Source organism: Ochotona curzoniae, unplaced genomic scaffold (genome assembly GCF_017591425.1).
Source record: "Ochotona curzoniae isolate NIBS_2020 unplaced genomic scaffold, NIBS_Ocur_1.0 contig_3819, whole genome shotgun sequence".
Classification (NCBI taxonomy): Eukaryota; Metazoa; Chordata; class Mammalia; order Lagomorpha; family Ochotonidae; genus Ochotona; species Ochotona curzoniae.
In genome coordinates, this window is record NW_024466004.1 from 28059147 (window position 1) to 28081676 (window position 22530).

A 22530-nucleotide genomic window follows, 5' to 3' on the forward strand; every position below is an offset into this window, starting at 1 on the left:
ATCCAATAAAGAAGCTTCAGTGAAGATTAATACGGGAGCATTATAATTGAAGATGTGTTTGACTCCAACAGGAGTTGATCCACATCGTGATATTTCTTTGGAATTACTGAATTCACTGGTGCGCTAATGATCTAATCAAACCAAAAATAGCAGTCAAGTCTTCAAAAGATGACAGCTTACAATTAATTTCGTCCCTGCTCATTGGCAGAAAATTGGACGCATTCACTCCTTACACATCTCTCATGCACAAACTCCCTTGTACACTAAGTTACATTGCCTATTTTGCCCAAGTTGTATTGCATAAATACTAATTTTTGTGTTTTGCATCATCCTTTGCATTCATTACTAGATATGAGCTATACAAGAAAAGTGCTGCATTTGTATATAAATAATTTACATATTTCTTGGGTAGATTTCCTGCCAGCAGGCCTAAAGACCACCAAGTGAGTGAGGCAACCATATTCTTTGGCTGCAAAACCGCTAGGGACAGTCTAATAGAGCATACCTGATTACTGTAAACAGAGTACAACTTATATACACTAAGAAAAGAGGAGTGCAGAAGGGCGGTCCTGACAGTCCCCCCCCCACCCAACAGTGACACTGTAATTGGCTAGAAGGCATGTCTATCTGTTTAAGCCCTCCAGTCATAGCACAGGCACGTTCTACATGCAGGGGTGGGAGCTGTGTCTCACGTCATGGACAGGTAGGCCATGGGTCGCACCCACCAGGCAGCAAGCAGAGATCCAGGAGCAATCTCCCACATGTATTTATTTCCTTAACACAACTTATGTAAAAAATACCCTTCATTGACTAAGAAAATTCTGCCATACCTGAAAGTTACTAAGAAGTGGCTCTGGGGCCCAGTGCAGTAGCCTGGCAGCTAAGGTCCTCCCCTCTCATATGCCGGGATCCCATAAGAGCTCCGGTTCGTGTCCAGATGTTCCACTTGCCATCCAGCTCCCTGCTTGTGGCCTGGGAAAGCAGTCGAGGACGGCCCAAAGCCTTGGGACCCTGCACCCGCTTGGGATACAAGGAAGAAGTTCCTGGCTCCTGGCTTTGGATTGCCTTAGCTCTGGCCACTGTGGCTGCTTAGGGAGTGAATCTGCGGCCAGAAGATCTTCCTCTTTGTCTCTCCTCCTCTCTGTATATCTGCCTTTCCAGTAAAAATAAATAAATCTTAAAGAAAAAAAAAAAGTGGCTCTGAGCACCTTAAATATTGGCTAATTCTTTTTACTCAGGCCCATTTTTCAGGGTGATATTCTTTTCCCAACCTTCACTGACTGTTCCAATGTTCCACCCTTTACAGAATATGTTTTTGAACTCTGAATGTAAAAGAAATAAGTGCAAGTTTCACTTCATTTTTCTGTCTCTGCAGGTGATTGTCTGGGGGGACTATGGCAGAATGGACCATAAATGCTTCATGGGTGTGGCTCAGATCTTGTTGGAAGAACTCGACTTGTCCAGCATGGTAATCGGATGGTACAAGTTATTCCCTCCGTCGTCCCTGGTGGATCCCACACTCACTCCCCTGACCCGCCGAGCTTCCCAGTCGTCTCTGGAAAGTTCAACTGGGCCCCCCTGCATCCGATCATAGTGAATTCATCCCACACTTTTTCCATTCAGAGTCTACCTTTCAGTCTAAGAATCTGAACCAGATATTTAATGATCAAAAGCATTGTTGGAGACAGACAATCAACTTGTGTTTTGTCAGTAGTGGTTTTTCAGTGTGGCCCCATTGTTGTTTAAAATATGGCTTCATATGACAGAACAAGGCAATCTATCCAACTACAAGTGAGAATCCACATGCTAGTGAGAGCCGCTGATGCTTCTAACAAAAAAAAAGAGGAAACTTAAAACACACACACACACACACACACACAAATTGAACAAACTGGAAACTCTCACTCTGAAAAGTTGTGTTTTACATGTTTTTTGCAAAGACCAGAATCAGTGTTATCTCCCTGGTAGTTGAGAAGTTTGTTTGTTGTCTTGTATGTTTTGTTTGTGTGTTAATTGTTGGGTTTTGGTTTCTTCAGTTTTTTTATCTGTTTTCTGAGTTTTTGATTTCACCACATATTTGTTCTTTGCACAAGATTTCTGGCTGTGTCATGATGGGCCTCATGATGCCTACAGAGACTCTTCCTTTCTTTTTCCAAAAGCACCCCCAAAAAGGGCTGAAGCAGTCTCTGTGGCATCCCCACCCCCTTCAAAAAGTGCTCAGCAGCTGGACAAGTGAGGCCCATGGCAAGGGAGCCCCGTCACCCTTTTCGGCAATGTTCATTTTACAGTTCTTCAAGGTGTTTTGATTTGGAAAACAAAAGTTGGTTTGGAAAGGCCAAAAGTTTTTCTCTAAAATGAATCTCCAGTCACTTTTTTAGAATCAAGAGCGTATCTTTTTTGCATTCCAGCACATTGATTTGTATTTTCCACCATTTTGCGAGTCGATCTGCAACTAATGCTGGGGACTAAAACTCCCCCGACAATTGTGCTCCTTCTAATGCCTTTTTCTTCCTGTTATCAAACGAAAGTACACTCCTGTCGGTAAACCATACATCTGACTTCCCAAAATGGTGACTAGGGATGGATTTGAGCCTAAGACACTCTCAGCTATGCCCAGGCTTCTCAGCCATGCCTCAGTGTAGACGCACCCATCTGCCCTGGACAGAGCATGGTGTGAGCTGTTCAATATTCCACTGGAAATTCCAGTTGAAATATTCTGCACTAAACACATGTTTTTATCGAATTTTAGTTTACATTTCTTTGAGACTGATGCAAGCACAAAGCTTGATTTTATAATGCAGAGAATCTTACTTTTGTGGGGGTGGGGAGGGGAATAAAACAAAGTCAAACTTCAATTTGCATCTTCTTTGTTTGAGTTCTCCTTGGCCTTGAACTTCCCTCGTGACATTCTGTATATGTGCTACCAACTGCAGACTCCGCAGGTGCATCCATGTGTCCCCCTCCTTTTCTGAGTCACTCGACTTTTGTGATTACACAAATAGAGCAGCATGACCTTGACCTGTTCGAAGCTGCATGCACATTTTGTAAAAAAAAATAATAATAAATAAATCAAATAAAAAATTTAAAAATAAAAAAATGAAGAAGAAAAAAGATAAAAGGAAAAGAAAATAAAAGGTTATTTAACACTGTATGTTAGTTTCACCTAGGCCAGCTTGTATGTTGCATGTACTTGTACAGTTTGCTCGTTAATTACTCTACTGAAATAACCAAGAAATCTAAGCCATCCATTTTTGTTATAGACATTTTGCAGGTTTTAGCCAGACTCATTCTGTGGGTCTGTGGTGAAATGTCTATAGATGGACTTTATTTTTTACCCTCTGGAAAACACGTGACGTAGTATGGACCAAATTCCTTCTAATAAATATTTTGGTGTAGATTCCTACTGTGGGGCTGTAACACATGTAGACACTGTGTACACACTAGGTTTTAATCCATAGACATACTGCCTGTACCAAGTGAATTATTTATTATTATTTACACATGCCAGAATTATCTGCCCATCAGTCCACAGGGCATAGATTGACCACTGCTCACCACGCCGAGCAGGAAGAACTGAAGCATTGGTGCACTTCTACTAGATTCCGTTCTGTCTTAGTGGCCAACAATCAAATGATGATAATTGGGTAGTATCTTTCTATTTTGACCACTTGTCTTAACACTCCCCTGTGCTTTTAAATGAACTTTCAACTCATGTATGTAAACATGTTTAATAAAATTTACTTTTCATGTCAGTAGCCATCTGTGTTCTATGTTTTGCCAGGTTATCATTGTGGGTCCTACGGTGCAAAACGGGAGCCAGCCTACGGGAAGGGGAGGTTGGGACTTGATGTCTGCTGTGGGCATTCGACTTGCTTTGTCATTGCACTATATATGTCTGAATCGACAGCCCAAAGGGTTCTTGGCATCACAGATGAGTTTTCACTGTCTAAGTAAGCACATGACTATACTTCTGAAAAGTGGCATTATTAAAAACAATAAATCTCAGTAAGAACCAAATGGAAGGTTGTTTTTCTGCTGATGTTTGAATATGCTAATAAAAGAGACAACTCTTGTCCAGTTGCCGAATGATTTCAAGTTATGTGACCTATCAGAATAATGATTCTGTGCCTTTCATCACAATATCTGGGTTCCCCTTTCCATTTTCTCCTCCTGAACCCTTGGCAAATTTATTGAGGCTTGTTTTGGGGTAGGCTAACTTAAAAATATGTGGTCCATTAATTCTTCAGTCATCTTCAATGAAATATTAATGAATAAACATTTTCCCAAATATGGATAGATAAGCCACAAAGAGACATTGTTTTCTTAACTTTTTTTCTTTCATTCTTTATAAATATTTAGTTATATGTTTCACTGGCATCACTCTTTTCCAAACACGTGGCAAACACTAATTTCACCATGGATTTTGGTAAAATCACTGTTGAATTAACTAGTTTCAACTTCCTCAGAGCTTCCAGCATTTTATAGACCTCACTGACTCTGGCTTTATGGGACAATATAAACAGAGTTAAATCAATATCAAATTTGAGACAATAAAACAATTTGGCACATGACACCCTTAGTTGTTTATAGTTTTGAAAACCACTGTCTGAATTTTACCCTATTAAATCATCCAGTTGTTTGGTCTACAAGACACAAGATTATTTGTCAGACTGGGGTAGTAACAGGCAGAAATAAGTGATCAGTGTAGTTTAAAACAAACTGTCAAAAATAAAGCCGTTTAATGCACATGCATCTAAGATAGCACATAGCTTGGCTGGGGGCAGGAGACCAGCCTGCCACTGAAACTGGAGACGGCTTTAGAATTGTCTAGACAGGAAAAGAAAAGCAGTAATCTCTTCAAATCAGGGAAAGCTATGTGTTAGGATTTCAGGGCCCACAAAAAAGGGTAACTGAGGGCAAAGTGATTTTTGTTAAGTCTTCCTGGCTTCTTTCATACCCTGGCAACTTAGTTCTTCCCAGTGTTGCAGGGTATTCGACACAAAACATGGCAGCAGCCTTGTTTCTTGTCTCACATGAAAGAAGAATGTTCATGCGGACAACTCTAGCTTGCACAGTAGGATCTGCTTAGGAAAAGAGGGAAAAGGCGTTGGAGGAGGAGGAGGGGATCCAATGGAGGAAAGACCCAAGGAAATCTAAGAGAAAAAGATCTCCTGCCATAGTGACAGGAGAGAGATCCAGGGAAGGAAAAACCTGAGGAAATTCCAGAGATGGTGTCTCTTACGCACCATCTCAGCAGTCACTCAGAGGGTCAAAAAGGAAAAAAAAAAGTCATTCACAATGGGCAACAATGTAGCACCTTGTTCAAAAACAAAGAATATAGGAAGAGTGGGACTGGTGGCTTCCTCCTCCCATTCTGATAATGCTGAGATGGGAACTGATACTTTGATTCTGCCCTTGGTTCCCCTTCAAGGGGAGAACGTGCTCTTGTGAGAGTAAGAAATGGGGAGGTGCACAATTTTATATTTTAAAAGGTAACTTCACCAGGGACCAGAGACCCTAACTGCCTGCTATTCCTTCTGACTCTTCACACACATGACACATGTTCTGGCTATAGGTAACCAGCGTTATTCATGTTTTTGTTAATGTATAGATACTAAGAACTTAGACTATAAGCATTAGAGGAGTTACAAACCTATTAAAATGTTATATAAAATTATTTCAACTGCAAATATTCTATCTGTATGCAAAAGGCAACTGTTTACATATAATTCTCAAAACAGTCCCAGGAGGTGAATGACCTTAGAGCCCTTATTTTCCATGGAAGGGTCTAAAGTTTAGAGAAGCTTACCAGCAGCCAAAGGTCCCACAGCTGTTGGGTGAAGGATCTGGGATACATACTCTGCTCTGCTTAACACTACATCCTGGAGGGGCTGCTGACAGCTCAGCTAAGTCTTAAAGAATGAGGTGTCCACAGAGTAAGAAAGGACTCTAAGCCAACCCACTCTACCAGAGTGAGGCAGCCCCTGTGCAGTTTGGTCTTCTGCATGTTGCCTGGATAACTCTGTCATTACCACAGGTGTAGGGGAATAGGTTCTGAGACAGGTGTATTCGTCATTCCCTAGCCTCCTTTATAGGCTCTTGTCTGCTCAGGGACTCCTCTGTGGAGCATGGGAGGTTACTCACTGTTTCCCTTATCACAGGAACTCTTCACAGGCAGCTGTCAGGAACTGCATCAACCAAGGTTGAAGTAGAGTTTTCTTTAGCTAAGTCTTAGGATTTTTCTTTGCACTCTAAGTTGCACATCTTATAAGTAACCCCATCTTATTCCTTGTATGTAGTCACAATGCAGCAATGCCCCTCCATTCTGTATTCAAAAAAAAAATAATCTACATCTTGACGTTGCATTAACCAGTCCAGAATCCTAGCCTCGTGGAGCTTTTGGTCCTCCAAATAGGATTCAATTTATTTGCTTGCAAATAGTTTCCATAAATCACATCTGTTTTTAGGACCTCTTCTCAGGAAAGTGCAGAAATCATCAGTCCCTTGCACAGCTCCCACATCCTGAGTCCCTGGGGTACTTCCCAAGGGGATGCAACATGTAACTCTTCACACCTAAGCATAAATCACCATGGCCAAGAAGCAGCCACAATCCAGATATATGAACAAGAAAATGAAATGCTTTTGTGAGGAGTCACTACAATTTAGAGGTTGCTCATTATGTTAATGATTGGAGCAAAAGCAATTACACCATTCTTCATCAGTACCTCTTCAGCAGCAGCCACTCCGTACTTGCCATTACTGTGCCAGGCACTGAGTGGCATGTAAAGTCACCTACAACCCAGGTCCTTTTAAAACCCTTCACTTCGCTCCACCGTATCATGACTCTCCTTTTCTGCTGTCCTTCTCTGATCTTATTTACTCCAAAGTTTCTGTTATTGCCTCTGTCTTACTCTGCAGCATCACAAATTCTCCAATTCACACTTCTATACATCTCAATGCTTTAACACCTGAAACTGAAGAAATATTAATATTTATCTACTTATCTATCTATCTCTATTTATCTATCTAATACATACCCTAAGTCATCTTGTTTTGGTTGGCCATCTCCATTTTCCAAGTTTCAAAAGACTTGATTTATTCTTGAAGTTAAGTAGGAAGGTACTGACAGACCAACTAAAAGCCCATGAGAAGTTGGAAAAATTATTTCATTCACAGTATAGTAAGCAAATTTTATTGAGTATTTTGTACCAATAAATTAAGATCAATCATGTAATGTTAAAAAAAAATGAAAAGAATCTCTGACTGAATAGAGAAACCTACAATCTTCCCAAAGTGAGAGAGTGGTGCAATGAAGCTGTGGCTACTTTCCCTAACAAACAAACAAAAAAAAAGTTGCAACAAGTCTCATAGTTTAAAGAGAAATGTAAGACACTTTAGGCAGAGAAACTGCAAAAGCCAAATATAGAAAAGAAATGGCACATTCTACAAATCAAAAGAAGGCCACCGTAAATGCAGTACAGAGATTAAAGCAGCTAGAAAAGTAGATGGCAGAAGATGATGCAGTGGCCTCTGATCTCTGAGGATCCATAGGCGCCTACAGCTGTGGCTCTTGCCACAAAATTCTTAGTTATAAAGTGCCTAACTGGGTTCAAAATATTTTTGGCACATGTACTGGTTACAGGAGATAGCCATTGTGAAGAATAGATGTAACAAGTATGATAACTCAAGCAGAACAGACATTGGCTTCTTCATGGCTAACACAATTGTAGGGTGAGCAAATATAGTCCTGCCGTACTCAAACACTTAGAAACCCAAGGCGACAGGGCCCAGGAGCCTTCAGTACATGCCAACTGTGACTCCCTGGAAGTTGGCTCCATTGCAACAATCTAATGAGAAGATAAGATGGGGGCGGGCACAATCAAGAGATGTGGGAAGACCTGGTGTGTGAAACAGGGTGCCTCTCATGCCAGATCCCACAATGACAAAGGCAGATAAATGATCATCTAGAACTCTGAGGAAAACAGGGATTTTTGAGAGTAATTAGTAGTCTGTATGTGACCATTCCAGTAAGTGAACAAATAAATACAAACTGAAGCTTTTTGTATCAGTTCTGGTTTGAGTGCTTCCTGTTTCCCAAAGCACTTGACACTTGAAACGATTAGAGGACAATCCTGAGGACAGGTGCTGATCCCATGACCGACAGACACTCTCCTGGGATGAGTTGCCCAGAGCATGAGCCTCTCCAAATTAGTGGTCCAAAATGAGACGTGCAATGGAAGCAGCCTCTAACCAGGTAGCCAGTGCTTTCACCTGTTCTCAGAAAGTTCTGTTCTCCAGGAATAGGATTTCTTTGGCAAAAGCAGATTGCTGTATATACATTGTATTCTGTACCAAGCCATATGTGACACATGACCAGACCATCTGCAGGTATATGCATCCCAGATAATACCAATAGCTCACAGCTCACTCACAATTCATTGCCCTTCAGGCTCACAGCATCCTGGCCACCCTGGTTACTTCTTATTCTTTTTTTTTTTTTTTTTTTTGAGCATGTATGTTTTTTATTGCTGGAAAGGCAGAGATTTATAGAGAGGAGAGGCAAAGATCTTCTATCCACTGATTCATTCCCCAAATGGCCAAAATGACCAGAGCTGAGCGAGCCAATCCAAAGCCAAGATCCAGGAACCCCCATTGAGTCTCCCACATGGATGCAGCCTCCCAAGGCATTAGACCATCTAGATCCACTGCTTTCCCAGGCCACAAGCAGAGAGCTGGATGGGAAGTGGAGCAGCCGGGACACAAGCTGGTTACCAGTGGAAACAAGCAATGCAGGTTGAGGATTAGCCAGTTGAGCCATCATGCCAGTCCTATCCTGCTTACTTCTTATTTTTTAAAAAATTTACTTGATTTATTTTTTCAATTGAAAAGCCAGATATACAGAGAGGAGGAAAGATAGAAAGAAAGATTTTCCATCTGTTGATTCACTCCCCAAGCAGCTGCAATGGCCAGAGCTAAGCTGAATCAAAGCCAGGAGCCTGGAGCTTCTGTTGGGTCTCCCATGTGGGTGCAGCATCCCAAGGCTTTGGGACATCCTTGACTGCTTTCCCAGGCCACTAGCAGGGAGCTGGATGGGAAGCAGGGCTGCTGGGATTAGAACTGGCGCCGTTATGGGATCCTGGTGTGTGCAAGGTGAGGACTTTAGCCACTAGGCTTCCTTGCCAGACCCTGGTTACTTCTTAACTGAGGTATTTCAAATGGATGAAAATCCTACTTTAGAATGTCTTGAGTGATTGATATACAGCTGAAAGACATAAACCAGAAAAGAGAATTAGTCTGTGCGTTTGCTAAGATGCCCACATGGTCTCTCAGGTGTATTTCTTTCCATTAACAATGTCACCTTGTTTATCATTGCTCTGTCTGACATCTGACTTTTTTCTTGCGTGAAGAATTTTGGAGCAGCTTCTCTGACAACGTATTTGGGAGAGCCAGCCAAGAGAGAATGAGACCAGGAGTAAGTTCTGAACAAACTTGTTCTGAGGAATGCTCCATGCCCAGCTTGCTATCTTTTCCCTGGCTTGTCTACTGGAAACCAAATCTCTCTGTTAATATTTCATGGAGACAGGTGTCTCTTTTAACCTGACCCACCGTGGCCTCTCCCTAGTCTCTTCTCAGTAAAACCTCAGCACACTCAAGCAGGAGGCGCACCCTGGGTACCGTCTTTCAAACTCCACCCAGGCCCTCTTGCCTGCCCTGGCCAGTTATCTTCACTAGCCCCATTCCCTCATCTCATACTTTGGGAAGCAGGAGGAATTTGCATCTACTCAGGCAAGGCCCAGGGACCGGGCTCAGTCAGCCTTCCCTACTGCAGGATCCTTTGTGCCTCATTTCCCCTCTCTGCTTTGCTACCATTCAAAACAACAGCAAACACCTCTGGGAGTACTGTTCTTAAGCTAATGTCTCTTAAGTAAAGGTTTTATCATGGACCAGGACAGTGTAACTCCCCCTTACGTTTTTCTAGGCTAGCAAGTGTGGACCTCTTGGCCCATCTTAGGCAATCCTATTCCATTTTATTCCTCACTTCATTGTGGAAGTTTCTCTGCCCTCCAATTTAAGATCCACCTGTTCTATATTTGGAGGCCAATATATGCCTTATTAAACTTAACAAACTCTCCTGTTGCCACAACTCCTCCATTAGAATCTGAAAGTCCTAAAAGGATAAAATAGCCTGTGAACCCCTGCTGTCCTACACAAGAGGCTGTAAGTTGTGGAATAATTGTGATAATCTGTTTTAATGTTTTGTCATCCAGTTGTGATTCTCTACAAATACCTACGATTATATTTGTGGAATTCACTGTTTTCGTGAAATGTATTGGTTCTATGATTAACTGTTGTGCATTCTGAGTTTAAAGATTTTTCAGAGATTTCCAGGGTCTGCAACACTGTGCTAAAGCACAATTGCGTCAGCAGAAATAAAGCATAACCACAGATTAACATTGTGTGTGCTTATATTAAAAATGATCTTCTCCTAATTGAGAGGCACTGAAGGTTGTTTCAGCATATGAATTGAAGGATCTGGGGGGAAAGAAAGAGGCAGAGAAAACTGTCAGCGTGAGAATGTATTCCTGATGACAAAGGGATTATAGTAAATGTGTAATGGAGACCACCACATTCAGATGTGAAGATACAGTGCAGTAGGCATCTCTACTTCCAATCAAAGATGGACTCCCAAAGAAACTGTTAACTAGGTCTTGACAATAGGCTGCTGGACTCTGCCATTGTCCATACCTTCAATGTCAGGATACACCTAGACCGCAGAATGATGGACTCACGACTGTTTATGAAGGACTATACTACTGTAATGATACAGGGGAAATCAGTGTATGGTAGAGGAAGATTTGGAGAGGGTGGAAGGGAAGTACCAGAGCCTAGGAAACTGTATCATCAAATAATAAAATAAAATTTTAAAAACTAGAAGGAAGGGAGAGGGATGGAAAGAAGGAAGGGAGAGAGGAAAAAAGGAAGGAAAGGGGAAGAAAAAGAAAAAAAAACATACAATCCCTTCACCTCCTCCAAATGTCTGCAAGGGCAAGACTGGGTCAAGTTGTCAAGTTGTAATCAGTGGCCAAGAATTCACAATGAGTCTGGGAACCCAACTGCTTGAACTGTCACCTTCCCCCTCCCAGGGTGTGCACTAGAAGGGAACTGGAGTTAGAGGCTGGTGCCTGGGTTTGGACCCAGGCACTGCAAAATGGGACATGGGCATGCTAACCACTAAGCTAAATGTACAATCGTTATACTTATCTAAAACTTTACATGATAGTAAGTAGGTGAAGCCATAGCTCGAAATATTTACAGATTCAGAATTGTAAGCATTTGTATCTCTTAATAATGGTTAAGAAAAATCCTGTGTGTGGAGGGGAAACTTTGTAGAAGTTTGTGACAGCTGAACACTGTGTGAGCTTAGGTTGGATTAGAAGGAAATGATTTTAAAGTTAGCACCTGTCTCTGAGGAGTGCAGATAATAGGATTACCCGATCCCTTGCTTTATTGTTCCATGATGAATTTAACTGTAATAGGTTTATTTGCTGATGTCACATGCTGAACCTTTGAATCAAGTTTTTTTTTTCTGTGTTTTTGTGACTGACATGGGCAACAAGAGCTTCATGTGTTTTAGGGGGATGTGTATTTATGTGCTTTATATGTAAAAAATATGCTTTATGTGTTAACGAAGAGCTTAGGTAACGTGCTTTATGTGTGTTAGTGGAAGGCTTCTCATTTTTTTCTGTTGTCTTCAGTGCGTCATGAATGCTTGAGAGAATGGAGTCTTAAAGGAGTTATGTAGCTATTTTGAGCTGTTTGAGTGATGGCCTTAACACTAATGCAACCATGCTTTTTGTACAGGGCTCACTCTGCTCATGGGACATGGCTCCAGAGCAGATGGCTGTGTGACGATGAGGGTGGCAGAGCTGGCTTCTGTTGGAGCTGAAAGGGGAGCTGGCTGCCCTCCTCTGTCTGCTCTCATCCTTGCTTCTAACCCTCCTCTCCAAGTGCCAAGTGCATCCTAGCACTAACCATTAGCCCCTCTCTCCTCCCCATGCCAGGGATTCATGTAGGAGAGAACGCTGCCCTCATGTGGAATCTCTAATGTGTTTCTAAAGCATAGGCTGTCTCTACCCTGAAACAAAGTAAAACTCACTAAATAAATACTACCATGAAAGATGTTCAGCTAATAATTCATTATTGCATCTAAAGCATTTTGAAAATCCATTGGAGTCTTACATTTTTTAATGAATATGTTGCTTTCTGCTACAAGCTCCATGAAGCATAGAATCATGTCAACTAGTCAAATAAATAAAAATTCTGTGTGGGTACCAAAAAAGCTACAACATTCTCCTCCTCCTCAATGTTATTTCTATTCACGCCATTTTAGTTTTCATTTTTTCACACCCCTTTGTCACTGATAGCTTTTGCTAACTTAGTTAAAATGCACTCATGGTGGCAGAAAGAGAACACGACTGTTGCTTTGTACTGAATTTAGAAAGCAGAAATGACTACTCTCAAAGCTTTTCTTGGGGCTAGTGCTTTGGCTCAACAGGATAATCCTCTGCCTTTTAGTGCCAGCATCCCACATGGGCACTGGTTCACGAACTGGCTGCTCCACTTCCAATCCAGCTGTCTGCTTGTGGCCTGGGAAAGCAGTGGAGAACTGCTCACCGCACCAGTGAGGGCGATTCAGAAGAAGCTACGGTAAGCTCCAATCATTGAGAGTGCTTGGAGGCAAGCAGTGAACCAGTGGATGGAAGATCTCTCTGTCTCTCCTCTTTGCAAATCTGCTCTTCAAATTAAAAAAAAAAAAAACCTAAATATTAAAAACAATCTTTTTTATCCTTTCACAGAACAAACATTTGGACCAAATTCCCATAGCCCTCTGGATCATAAACTGCTTAGATTATCTCAATTTTCTCAGAGCTAAAGTCATTCTGTCTCTAAGTTATATATTTTACTCGCACTCACAGAAAGTACTGGGATATTATAAATGTTGCTGAGTAATAGTCTCCAGCTATGGTTCTAACAGTAAGGAAGGAAAGAAGAGAAACTGGAAATGAATTTTAACTCTGCACATAAGATATATCAGAAAATGTGCTAGTCCCTTTCCCTGAGTTAAAAACACGGCCAGGTGCAGATGTTTGGGCAAATCAGGTTGAGCAGCTGATTGCAATGTCCATCATACAAGCACTACATAGAGTCCCAGCTGCCCCACTTCTGATCCAGCTCTCTTCAACGTGTGTCTGGGAAAGCAGTGGAAGATGGCTGCCACCCAAGTGGGAGACTGGGATGGAGTTCCAGACTGCTGAGGTAGGCCTGGCCATCTGGCAAATGACCCAGTCGATGGGCATCTTTCTTCCTCTTTAACTTTGCCTTTCAAACAAAGCATTCTTTAAAAAGAAAATTAACAGGTCAACTTACACGAAACATTTACAGGTTGATCCAATTATAGTCGTAGGCTAGAACTAATGCATCAAGGATGTCACGGAGATTGTGCCTTTCATACGCTAGTCTCCTTTTTAAAAAAGATTTATTTATTTTTATTGGAACATCTGACATACAGAGAGGACGAAAGACGGAGAGAAAGATCTTCCATCTGCTGATTCACTCTCCAAGTGACCCCAAGGCCCAGAGCTGAGCCAATATGAAGGCAGGAGAGAGGAGCCTCTTCCGGGTCTCCTACATGGGTGCAGGGTCCTAAAGCTTTGTGCTGTCCTCGACTGCTTTCCCAGACCAGAAGCAGGCAGCTGGATGGGAAGTGGGGCTGCCAAGATTAGAATCAGCATCAATCTGGGATCCCGGCACATGCAAGACAAGGACTTAAGCCACTAGGCTACCATGCCAGGCTCCCTCCCGTATGCTAGTTTTAATGTCTTCTCTTAACTTCATACTTGGACAGATATTTCTGAGGTAGAGAAAATCAGAAACTGGGTAGCCAAGAGTAATATTTTTTTTTTCTTTCTATGCTTTAATCCAATAATGTTAAAATTAGCCACAGCATGAAGTCAACATTTTTGCTATCTGACCTTTTGGTAAATACGTGACTGTCACGATATATGTTTGGGTGTCGGGGGCGAGGGAGATTGGAGATTTGGAAGGCGGCAAGTGGAGGAGGGAATTTCCAGAAACAGTAAGGAGGTAAATAGCAACTCACCCCATGTGTGTGGATTCCTGACCACTGCATAGCAGAGAACGGCCAGCAGAGGGCCGAGTGTCTTCCAAAGCCAAGGAGACGCTCATCAACCTTTGTCCTCGCATAGAGATGGTCAAAACTTGTGGCTGATCACTGGAAACCAAAGAAACGGGTTTCAAGAGGCATATATTATGAAGCTTTGCACTTTCCTTTCTGTCTCTCCAGTTTAGCTACTTCCCACATGCCCCCTACCCGCCGAGGGTCAGGCTTTTTGATTTTCCTGCTCCCTGAATTCTATGCATCTGTTTGGTTTTCTCTCCTCTGAGTCCTCCTACCCTGGCCTCACAGGGCACTTGGGCCAACCCTTTACAAACTTTTCGGCTGCAACGACGCTCCTTGATAAAATGTTGTTCAGCAGAGATTCAGGGACCAGTGTTGGGCACAGCGCGTTAAGCTGCCACCTGCAGGGCTAGCATCCCGTGTGCATCCAAGTCCTGGTTGCTCCACTGCATATCCAGCTCTTGGTCAATGTGCCTGGGAAGGACATGGAAGATGATCCAAGTATTTGGGACCCTGTTTTTTTTCGTATGGAAGACCAGATAAAATTCCAGATTTCTGGTTTCTGTCTGACATAGCCTCAGCTGTTGCAATCATTTAGGGAATTATTTGATAAAGAGAAAAATCTCCTTTCTTCCTTTTGGTAAATCTACATTTGAAAAAATTAATTTTTTTTTGGTTGTTACATAGAAATCCCATTTCGGAGGTCTAAGGTGAGGCCTCAGGTTATGCATCGCTAAGGAGCTCCCAGTCAAAATCTGCTGCAAAAATGTGGGATGTTTGATGTCAAATAAAAAAAGATAGGCTGCTGTTCACATTTTTAAAAGTTCATATTGGCAGCAACAGAATAGTAAGCTCATCAAAGGCCTTTCTAACTTGAGAACTTATATGACCTCACAAGTCTTTTGCCTCTGAATTTGACCCTATACGAGGCAATGTGGCAGCTTAATGAAGTTCCCTTTGATTTCAAAGGCATGAATGTGCATACCTAAGCAACAGAACATTGCCAGGGATTTTCTGACTGCTCAGAGCAGTGCCCAGATAGGAATAGTCATGACATTTTAGCCATATAAGTCTCTGATGCAGTTGATTCAAATTGATAATTGAGACCCTTGAGTATTATGGTAGGAATTAATTTCTCTCTCTCTGAAACACTTGCTGAGGCCTTTTCCAACTCCGTTCTAAAGGACCAAAAACTTTTTTTTTCTAAGTTTGTTTATTTTCTTGGGAAAGATTTACAGAGAAAAGGAGATACAGAGAGAAACATTTTTCATCCACTGGTTCACTCGTCCAGCAACTGCACCAATCCGAAGCCAGAAATCAGGAGCCTCTTCCGGGTCTCCCATGCAAGTACAGGGTCTCAAGATTTGGGCCGTCCTTGACTCAATTCCCAGGCCACAAGCAGGGAGCTGGATGGGAAGGGGAAGAGAGCCTGGACACAAACCGATGCCCATATAGGATGCTGGCACTGAGAGGTGGAGGACTAGCCAGCTGAATTACTGCACTGGTCCCAGGGTCAAGGAATACTTTCAGAGCTTGGGTGTGGGTGTAGTGGAAGAGGGAGAAGAGGGAGCAAGCAGGCAGTGTTCAGAATCTTCACTTCGACTAAGTCAACCGGACCTTTCATGAGTGCTTGAGGAGGGAGCATGCTAACATTTGTCAGTCCGGGTCCGGCAAGTTTCACTTTTGTGAAGAGTTACCTAGAGACTAAGATTCTTTTCTGAAACTTCTATTCATTTATTAATTTTATTTGAAAGGCAGAGAGATTCATGGAATGAGGTCTCTGGCTTCCCAGTGTCCACAATAGCTGGGAATGGGTCAAAGTGAAGCCTGGAGCCTGGAACTCATCCCGCGTCTCCCATGTAGGTTTTTTTTTTTTTTTTTCTTTAGGAATTGTCTCTTTTTTTTTTTTTTATTGTTGCTTACACTGTATTATGTAGTACAGTTTTATAGGCGCTGGGGATTCCCCCCACCCCTCCCATACCCCTCCCCCCATGGTGGATTCCTCCACCTTGTTGCATAACCATAGTTCAAGTTCAGTTGAGATTCATTGCTTGAAAACACATGCCTAGCATAAAGTTCAGCGTCTTATTGTCCAGATAAGTTCAGTGGCCTCTTGGGGAGACCTTCTATGGTCTGAAGATAGGTCTAACAGAGTAAAGATCCGGTCAGTTAAAAGCCCCAACAAGGCCTCAGTATCAATATACAACATTATGGAATTAATTGACATAGTAATGGGTAAACAATATGTTAAGAATAATGCGAGTTCCATTCTTCGAAACATCTGGGTTGAGACAGTATCAATGACAGGTTCAAAAAATAACAAACAACCAAACAAAAAATTACAGGTTAAATCAAGGCAAACATGTGGTATCTAATCTTTTGGGATTCACTCATTTCCCTTAGCATTATAGGTTTTGTAACTGATGCCTCAGCAAACGCGCAGTGGTGCAGGTTGGAATCAGGGGACCCGGCACTCTGAACATACCCCAAAGGAGCCAGACAGGTGCCTGTAAAGTTCTTTTAATGTAATAATACATATGACAGTAAATTATGTCAACGCTTTTTGATAGGAAATTAAGTGCTCGGGATCTTGATTAATCATCCTTATTAAACAAAAACTACAGCTCCTGAGTGTTAGGCAACCTGGTGGCTCAGCCACAACCTTGATGTTAGCTGCTGCTTTTGCAGTTCTGACCCCCACGACCTTCCCCTTCTCTCCCCCTCCCCAAATGCCTCCCTGTCGGCTATCACAGCAGCACTGGAGGAACAGGGGATCAACAAAGAAAAAAAAAAAAAAAAAGGATATCCAAAACAGTACAGGTAGTTGGTGGTTTTCACCTCCCAGAAAAATTGCAATATTTGTGAATGTCCAGTGCTGTTTTACCAGGCCAAAAGCAATTGTTTTGTTTCAACCCAATATTCAGCTTCAAAAGAAATCTGACTCTATCCCCACTTTTTTTTTTTTTGCTTTTTTTTTTTTTTTTATTGTTGCTTACACTGTATTATGTAGTACAGTTTTATAGGCGCTGGGGATTCCCCCCACCCCTCCTCATATCCCTCCCCCCATGGTGGATTCCTCCACCTTGCTGCATAACCATAGTTCAAGTTCAGTTGAGATTCATTGCTTGCAAACACATGCCTAGCATAAAGTTCAGCGTCTTATTGTCCAGATAAGTTCAGTGGCCTCCTGGGGAGACCTTCTATGGTCTGAAGATAGGTCTAACAGAGTAAAGATCCGGTCGGTTAAAAGCCCCAACAAGGCCTCAGTATCAATATACAACATTATGGAATTAATTGACATAGTATTGGGTAAACAATATGTTAAAAATAATGCAAGTTCCATTCTTCGAAACATCTGGGTTGAGACAGCATCAATGACACGTTCAAAAAATAACAAACAACCAAACAATAAATTACAGGTTAAATCAAGGCAAACATGTGGTATCTAATCTTTTGGGATTCGCTCATTTCCCTTAGCATTATAGTTTCCAGTGAGCCCACTTTTTAAACGCCAAAGCTCAAAATTCTCCACAAAGGTGCACCTCCAATCCCTGCCCTCTGTTGGTGAGAACGAAACCTAAAAAACAAATGGCGGCACTAATACATGGCATCCACCAGAGGGCAGCAGTGCTTCATGAAGCTCCAGGCGGACACTTAATGAGAGGGACTTTTTCAGGGAGCAAAAACGACAAAATTTATATAGAAGCGGACCTTTTCATGACATAAATATTTGTTTGAGAATATAAACATAGTTACAACATGCACAAAATATTTGCATATTACCTCCATCAAAAACTAGTCAAGACAGGTGGAAATTGTTACTACTCTGGTTAATAAGACACCTGTGCCCTACATGGGAATTCTGGGTTTGGGTCTTGGCTCCTGATGACTCAGGCTTGCTAGTAGTGTGCACCATGAAGGCAATGGTGATGGCTCAGATGGGGTCTCTGCTGCCTGTACAGGAAGCCTGGCTTTAGCCCCCTGTTTCCACATTCGGCCCTGACACTGCCTTACCTGCTGTGGGCATTTGGAGAAGTAACCAGTGGGTGGGACCTGTTTGTCTCCTTACCTCATAACATATGTAAATAAATAACTTCTAAAAATAAATTACCAATACATTTTTAAAAAGATTTATTTATTTATTTTTCATTGGAAAGGCATACATATATATAGAGAGAGAGAGAGAAAGAGACAGATCTTTTATCTGCTGTTTTTTTAGTCCCTAAGTGGAGACAATGATCAGATCTGAGCTGATCCAAATCCAGGAGCCAGGAGATTCTTCTGAGTCTCCCACATGGGTTCAAGATCCCAAGGACTTGTGCCATCCCCCCACTGCTTTCCCAAGCCACAATCAGGGAGGGGATGGGAGGTGGAACAGCTAGGACTTGAAGTGGCACCAAAATGGAATCCCCATGTGTGCAAGGCAAAGATTTAGTCACTGAGTCATTGTGCCAACAAACTTTACTTGTTGAATGACTTCTGGATTTTTCTAACTTCCTTGACGGGGGCCTGTCTGGTGGTTTATCAAGCTAAGCCTCCACCCACGTTGCTGGCATCCAGTATGGGCATCAGTTAGTGTCCTGGCTGTCCCACTTCCCATCTAGCTCCCTGCCTAGGGCCCGGGAAAGCAGCAGAGGGATGGTCCAATGCCTTGGGACCTTGGCTGCTGGTTTCAGATTAGCTTGGCTCTGATCATTGTGGCATCTTGGTGAGTGAACCAGAGGATGGAAGACCCTTTTCTTTGTTTTATTTCCCCCCCTCTCTTCGTGTAAATCTGCCTGTCAAATAAATCAAGTTTTAAAAGTTCATTTTCAGTCTTCAAGCGTGCCAGCCAGATTTTTTGAATCCACTCATCTAGCAGTAAGGTGCTTGGTCCAGGGAGGCCCGACAGCACCATGCACAAGTACAGGCATCACCCAGCTGTGCTCAGCCAAGGCTAGCTGCCTGACATGTTAGGACAAAGGTAAGACAGGAGCAGCATGCGGGAGGATGGAAGCCAGACCATGGTTAAGCATTGGGAGATTAGTGAGAGATCCTATGCCAGTCTTCTAGGGCTACCAGTACAATTTGCCACATCATTGGTGGCAACAGACATTTGTCTTTCACAGCTCAGGGGTCAGAGGTCTGCACCTGGGTGTCTGGAGGGCCATGCTCCCTTCAAGAGCCACAGAGAGAAGACGTAAAACCCTTTTGCAGCTTCTGGAATGCTTGACCTGCCTTGGCTTCTGGCAGCATAACTCCAATGCCTGCTCACATGACAGCAATGATTTGAGCCTGAGGGTCAAGTGGTAGCTTTGTGGGGTGGTGGGAGGGTCAGTGGGGTGTGGCTTTTAGAAGGAAATAATCTGGTTCTCATGGGACCCTGCTTTTAGTTCTGTTGAAAGGGCCCTGGATCCTGCTGTGGTTCTTCCTGTCTTGTCCCATGACAGCATCTTTTCCATGCCTCCTGGCCACAGTACTACACACGGGAAGGGGAGGCAGAGCTGGAGCGGGGCAGCTTGGACTTTCAGCCTCTAAGATTTTGAGCAAAACAAACCTCTTTTCTCTACAAAGTGCTCATCCTCAGGCATTTCCCTACAGTAACAAATGAACAAATGGATCACCCTCCATTCCTGTGCCCTGCCGCCTGTTGCTTATGGAAATGTTTCTTGTTGGACACAGGTAGAGCTCAGAGTAAGTCAAGAAGACTCTGTCTTAAGGTCTTACCCTTGATTATGCTTGTAAAGATTCTTTTTCCAAGAGAAAATATTTGCAAGTTAGACACTATGAAAGGGTTAATAAATAGAATATATAAGCCATTTAAAAAATACAAGAGCAATGAGACAGAATCACAAATAATAATTAAAAATAGGCAGTAGCTCTAAACATATAGACTTTTTTTTAAAAGATTTATTTTATTTTTAATGGAAAGGCAGATATACAGAGAGGAGAGACAGAGAGGAAGATCTTCCATCTGTTGATTCACTCCCCAGGTGGCCACAATGGCTGGAGCTGAGCCAATCCGAAGCCAGGAGCCTCTTCCGGGTCTCCCACGTGGGTGCAGGGTCCCAAAGCTTTGGGCTGTCCTCAACTGCTTTCCCGGGCCACAGGCAGGGAGCTGGATGGGAAGTGGAGCTGCCTGGATTAGAACCGGCGCCCATATGGGATCCTGGGTGTGCAAGGCGAGGACCTTAACCACTGCATCATCATGCCAAGCCCAACATATAGACATTTTGCAAAGGAAGACATACAAATGGCAAGCAGGTATGTGAAAAGAATGCTTAGGTCACTAATGGTGAGAGAATGCAAATGGAAACCACAGCAGCAGATCACCGCTGTCCAGGAAGACTGAGGAGAGCAAATGTTGGTGAGCATGTAGAGAAAGCATTGCACGCTGCTGGTGGGAATGTGAATGAATAAAATCATCGTGGAAAGCAATATGCAGATTCCTCAAAATTAAAAAAAAAACAACTGAAAATAGAACTACAATGTTATCCATCAATCCCATTTCAGGGCACTGAGCATCAGTCAGACATCTGTATTCCCAGCACTACTGCAGGATTATTCATAATATGCATGAAATGGGAACAACCTCCACATCTGTCCTCTGATGAACAGGTAAGGAAATGTGGCCCTCCCACTCGACTTAATGGTGTTCAGTCAAAAACAAAACGAAAGACGAAATCTTGCCCTTGGAACTGGAGCAGATGGAACTGAAGGTGATTTTCTTAAGCGATAAAAAGCAAACCCTGAAAGACAATACCACATGACCTCACTCACTGTGCCGTAAGAGGGTGAGGAGAGTGGGTGAAGACGATTAACAGACAGGAAGGATTAAGAAGCACTGCAGTTCTATGGTGCAACACGATGGCAACAAACAATGATGATGTACTCTTTCTCTGCAAAAAAAAAAAAAGAATTGTGAATACCTTAAAAATGTTAAATACTTTAAATTTTGAGAATTTGTATTTATTAATCTGAAGGCAGGAGTTATAGAGGGAGGTAGTCAGAGAGAGAAAGGTCTTCCATCTGTTGGTTCATTCACAGGTGGTTGCAGCAGCTGGGGTTGGGCCAGACTAAAGCCAGAAGCTTCATCCAAGTCTCCCAAGAATTTGGGGCCTTTTCTGTTGCCATTACCAGGCCATCACCAGAGAGCTGGATCAGAACCGAGGCAGCCAGGACCAGAACCAGTGCCCATATGAAATGTCAGTATGACAGGTGGTGATGTCACCCTAGGACTTTGAATATTTTGCCCATAATATAAGAAGTGATAATATTTGAGGAGATATATATTTATTCCATGCGCATGTAGCCAATATTACAAGATACAACTCTTAGCTATCAGTTGTTTTTTTAAAAAGTATTTTTAAAGTAAAAGTCACATTCTATTTTTCTAATGAAAGAAGAAGTTCCCACACAAGGTAACATCCTGACTTTCCATGTGGAGCTGTATTTTGATGTAGGGGCATCATTCAATTCACTAGCACTTGGAGGTCATTTATTCCCTGGTCTCTTTCACTATTTTCATCAGCACCTTGGATTTTCAATCTAGAAGGAGGCCAGCGCAGGTCAGGTCAGAGGAACTTAGCATAGCACCTTCTGCAGTGGCTCATTGTAAGGAAGTCTCTACGGAACTGCTTCACTGGGCTCCTCTGTAATTCTGTGAAATGACTCGTAGCAATCTGAACTACTAATAACTCAAATTTACTGCACCTGAACGTTATTAATAACATCCAGAGCAATGATATTCTGATTTGTGCAAATGTTGTAACAATGAACAAGATAAGCACAAAATTACTGCAGATATTAATCTTTCATGGTGAATAGTTGGGAATCCTTGGATCTGGATTCTCATGAGCTATGTGTCATTAGGCAGGAGCAAGAGAGAATATAATTTAGTTGCTTACCTAGAAGAATGAGAGAGCTTTGAAATACATAAAAAATCTACAGGAGCATTTCTCTTCCTGGTCTATTTTCACAGCACATGCAGACACATGTCTGGGTAGACCCAGAGACTGGGCCCTTGCTTCTCGGGCTGCAGCCCTCTGCTGTGACTGCCAGCATCAGCACCACCCGGGAGCTCAGCAAAAGTGCAGTCCCTCACTTGGAGCCCCCTCCTCTAGCTATGGCAGGAGATATCTCACTTTCTTATATAAATCTTGCTTTGCACACACGAGAGAGAGAGAGAGAGAGAGAGAGAGAGAGAGAGAGAGAGAGATACAGACCCTCCTGCCCCACCTCAGAATGACTCAGTCAGCTCACACCATATGACCTGATCCCTGGGCGATCTGCATGATTTGCATAGATGCTGAAGGCTGAAGCTGGGGTTGCTTTGTTGTTAGTGAAAATAT

At 42.6% G+C, this 22530-nt stretch overlaps 1 protein-coding gene across 1 annotated transcript in view; it reads left to right on the forward strand.

The window, feature by feature from the left end:
• The window catches only part of RIMS1 (regulating synaptic membrane exocytosis 1), a 446205-nt gene extending 444007 nt beyond the window's left edge, over window positions 1-2198 (forward strand). Inside the window, 1 exon segment of the mRNA XM_040983625.1 lies at window positions 1376-2198. Coding sequence (XP_040839559.1) covers window positions 1376-1594 — 219 coding nt within the window. The 3' untranslated portion in view covers window positions 1595-2198.
• Window positions 2199-22530: the final 20332 nt, after the last annotated feature.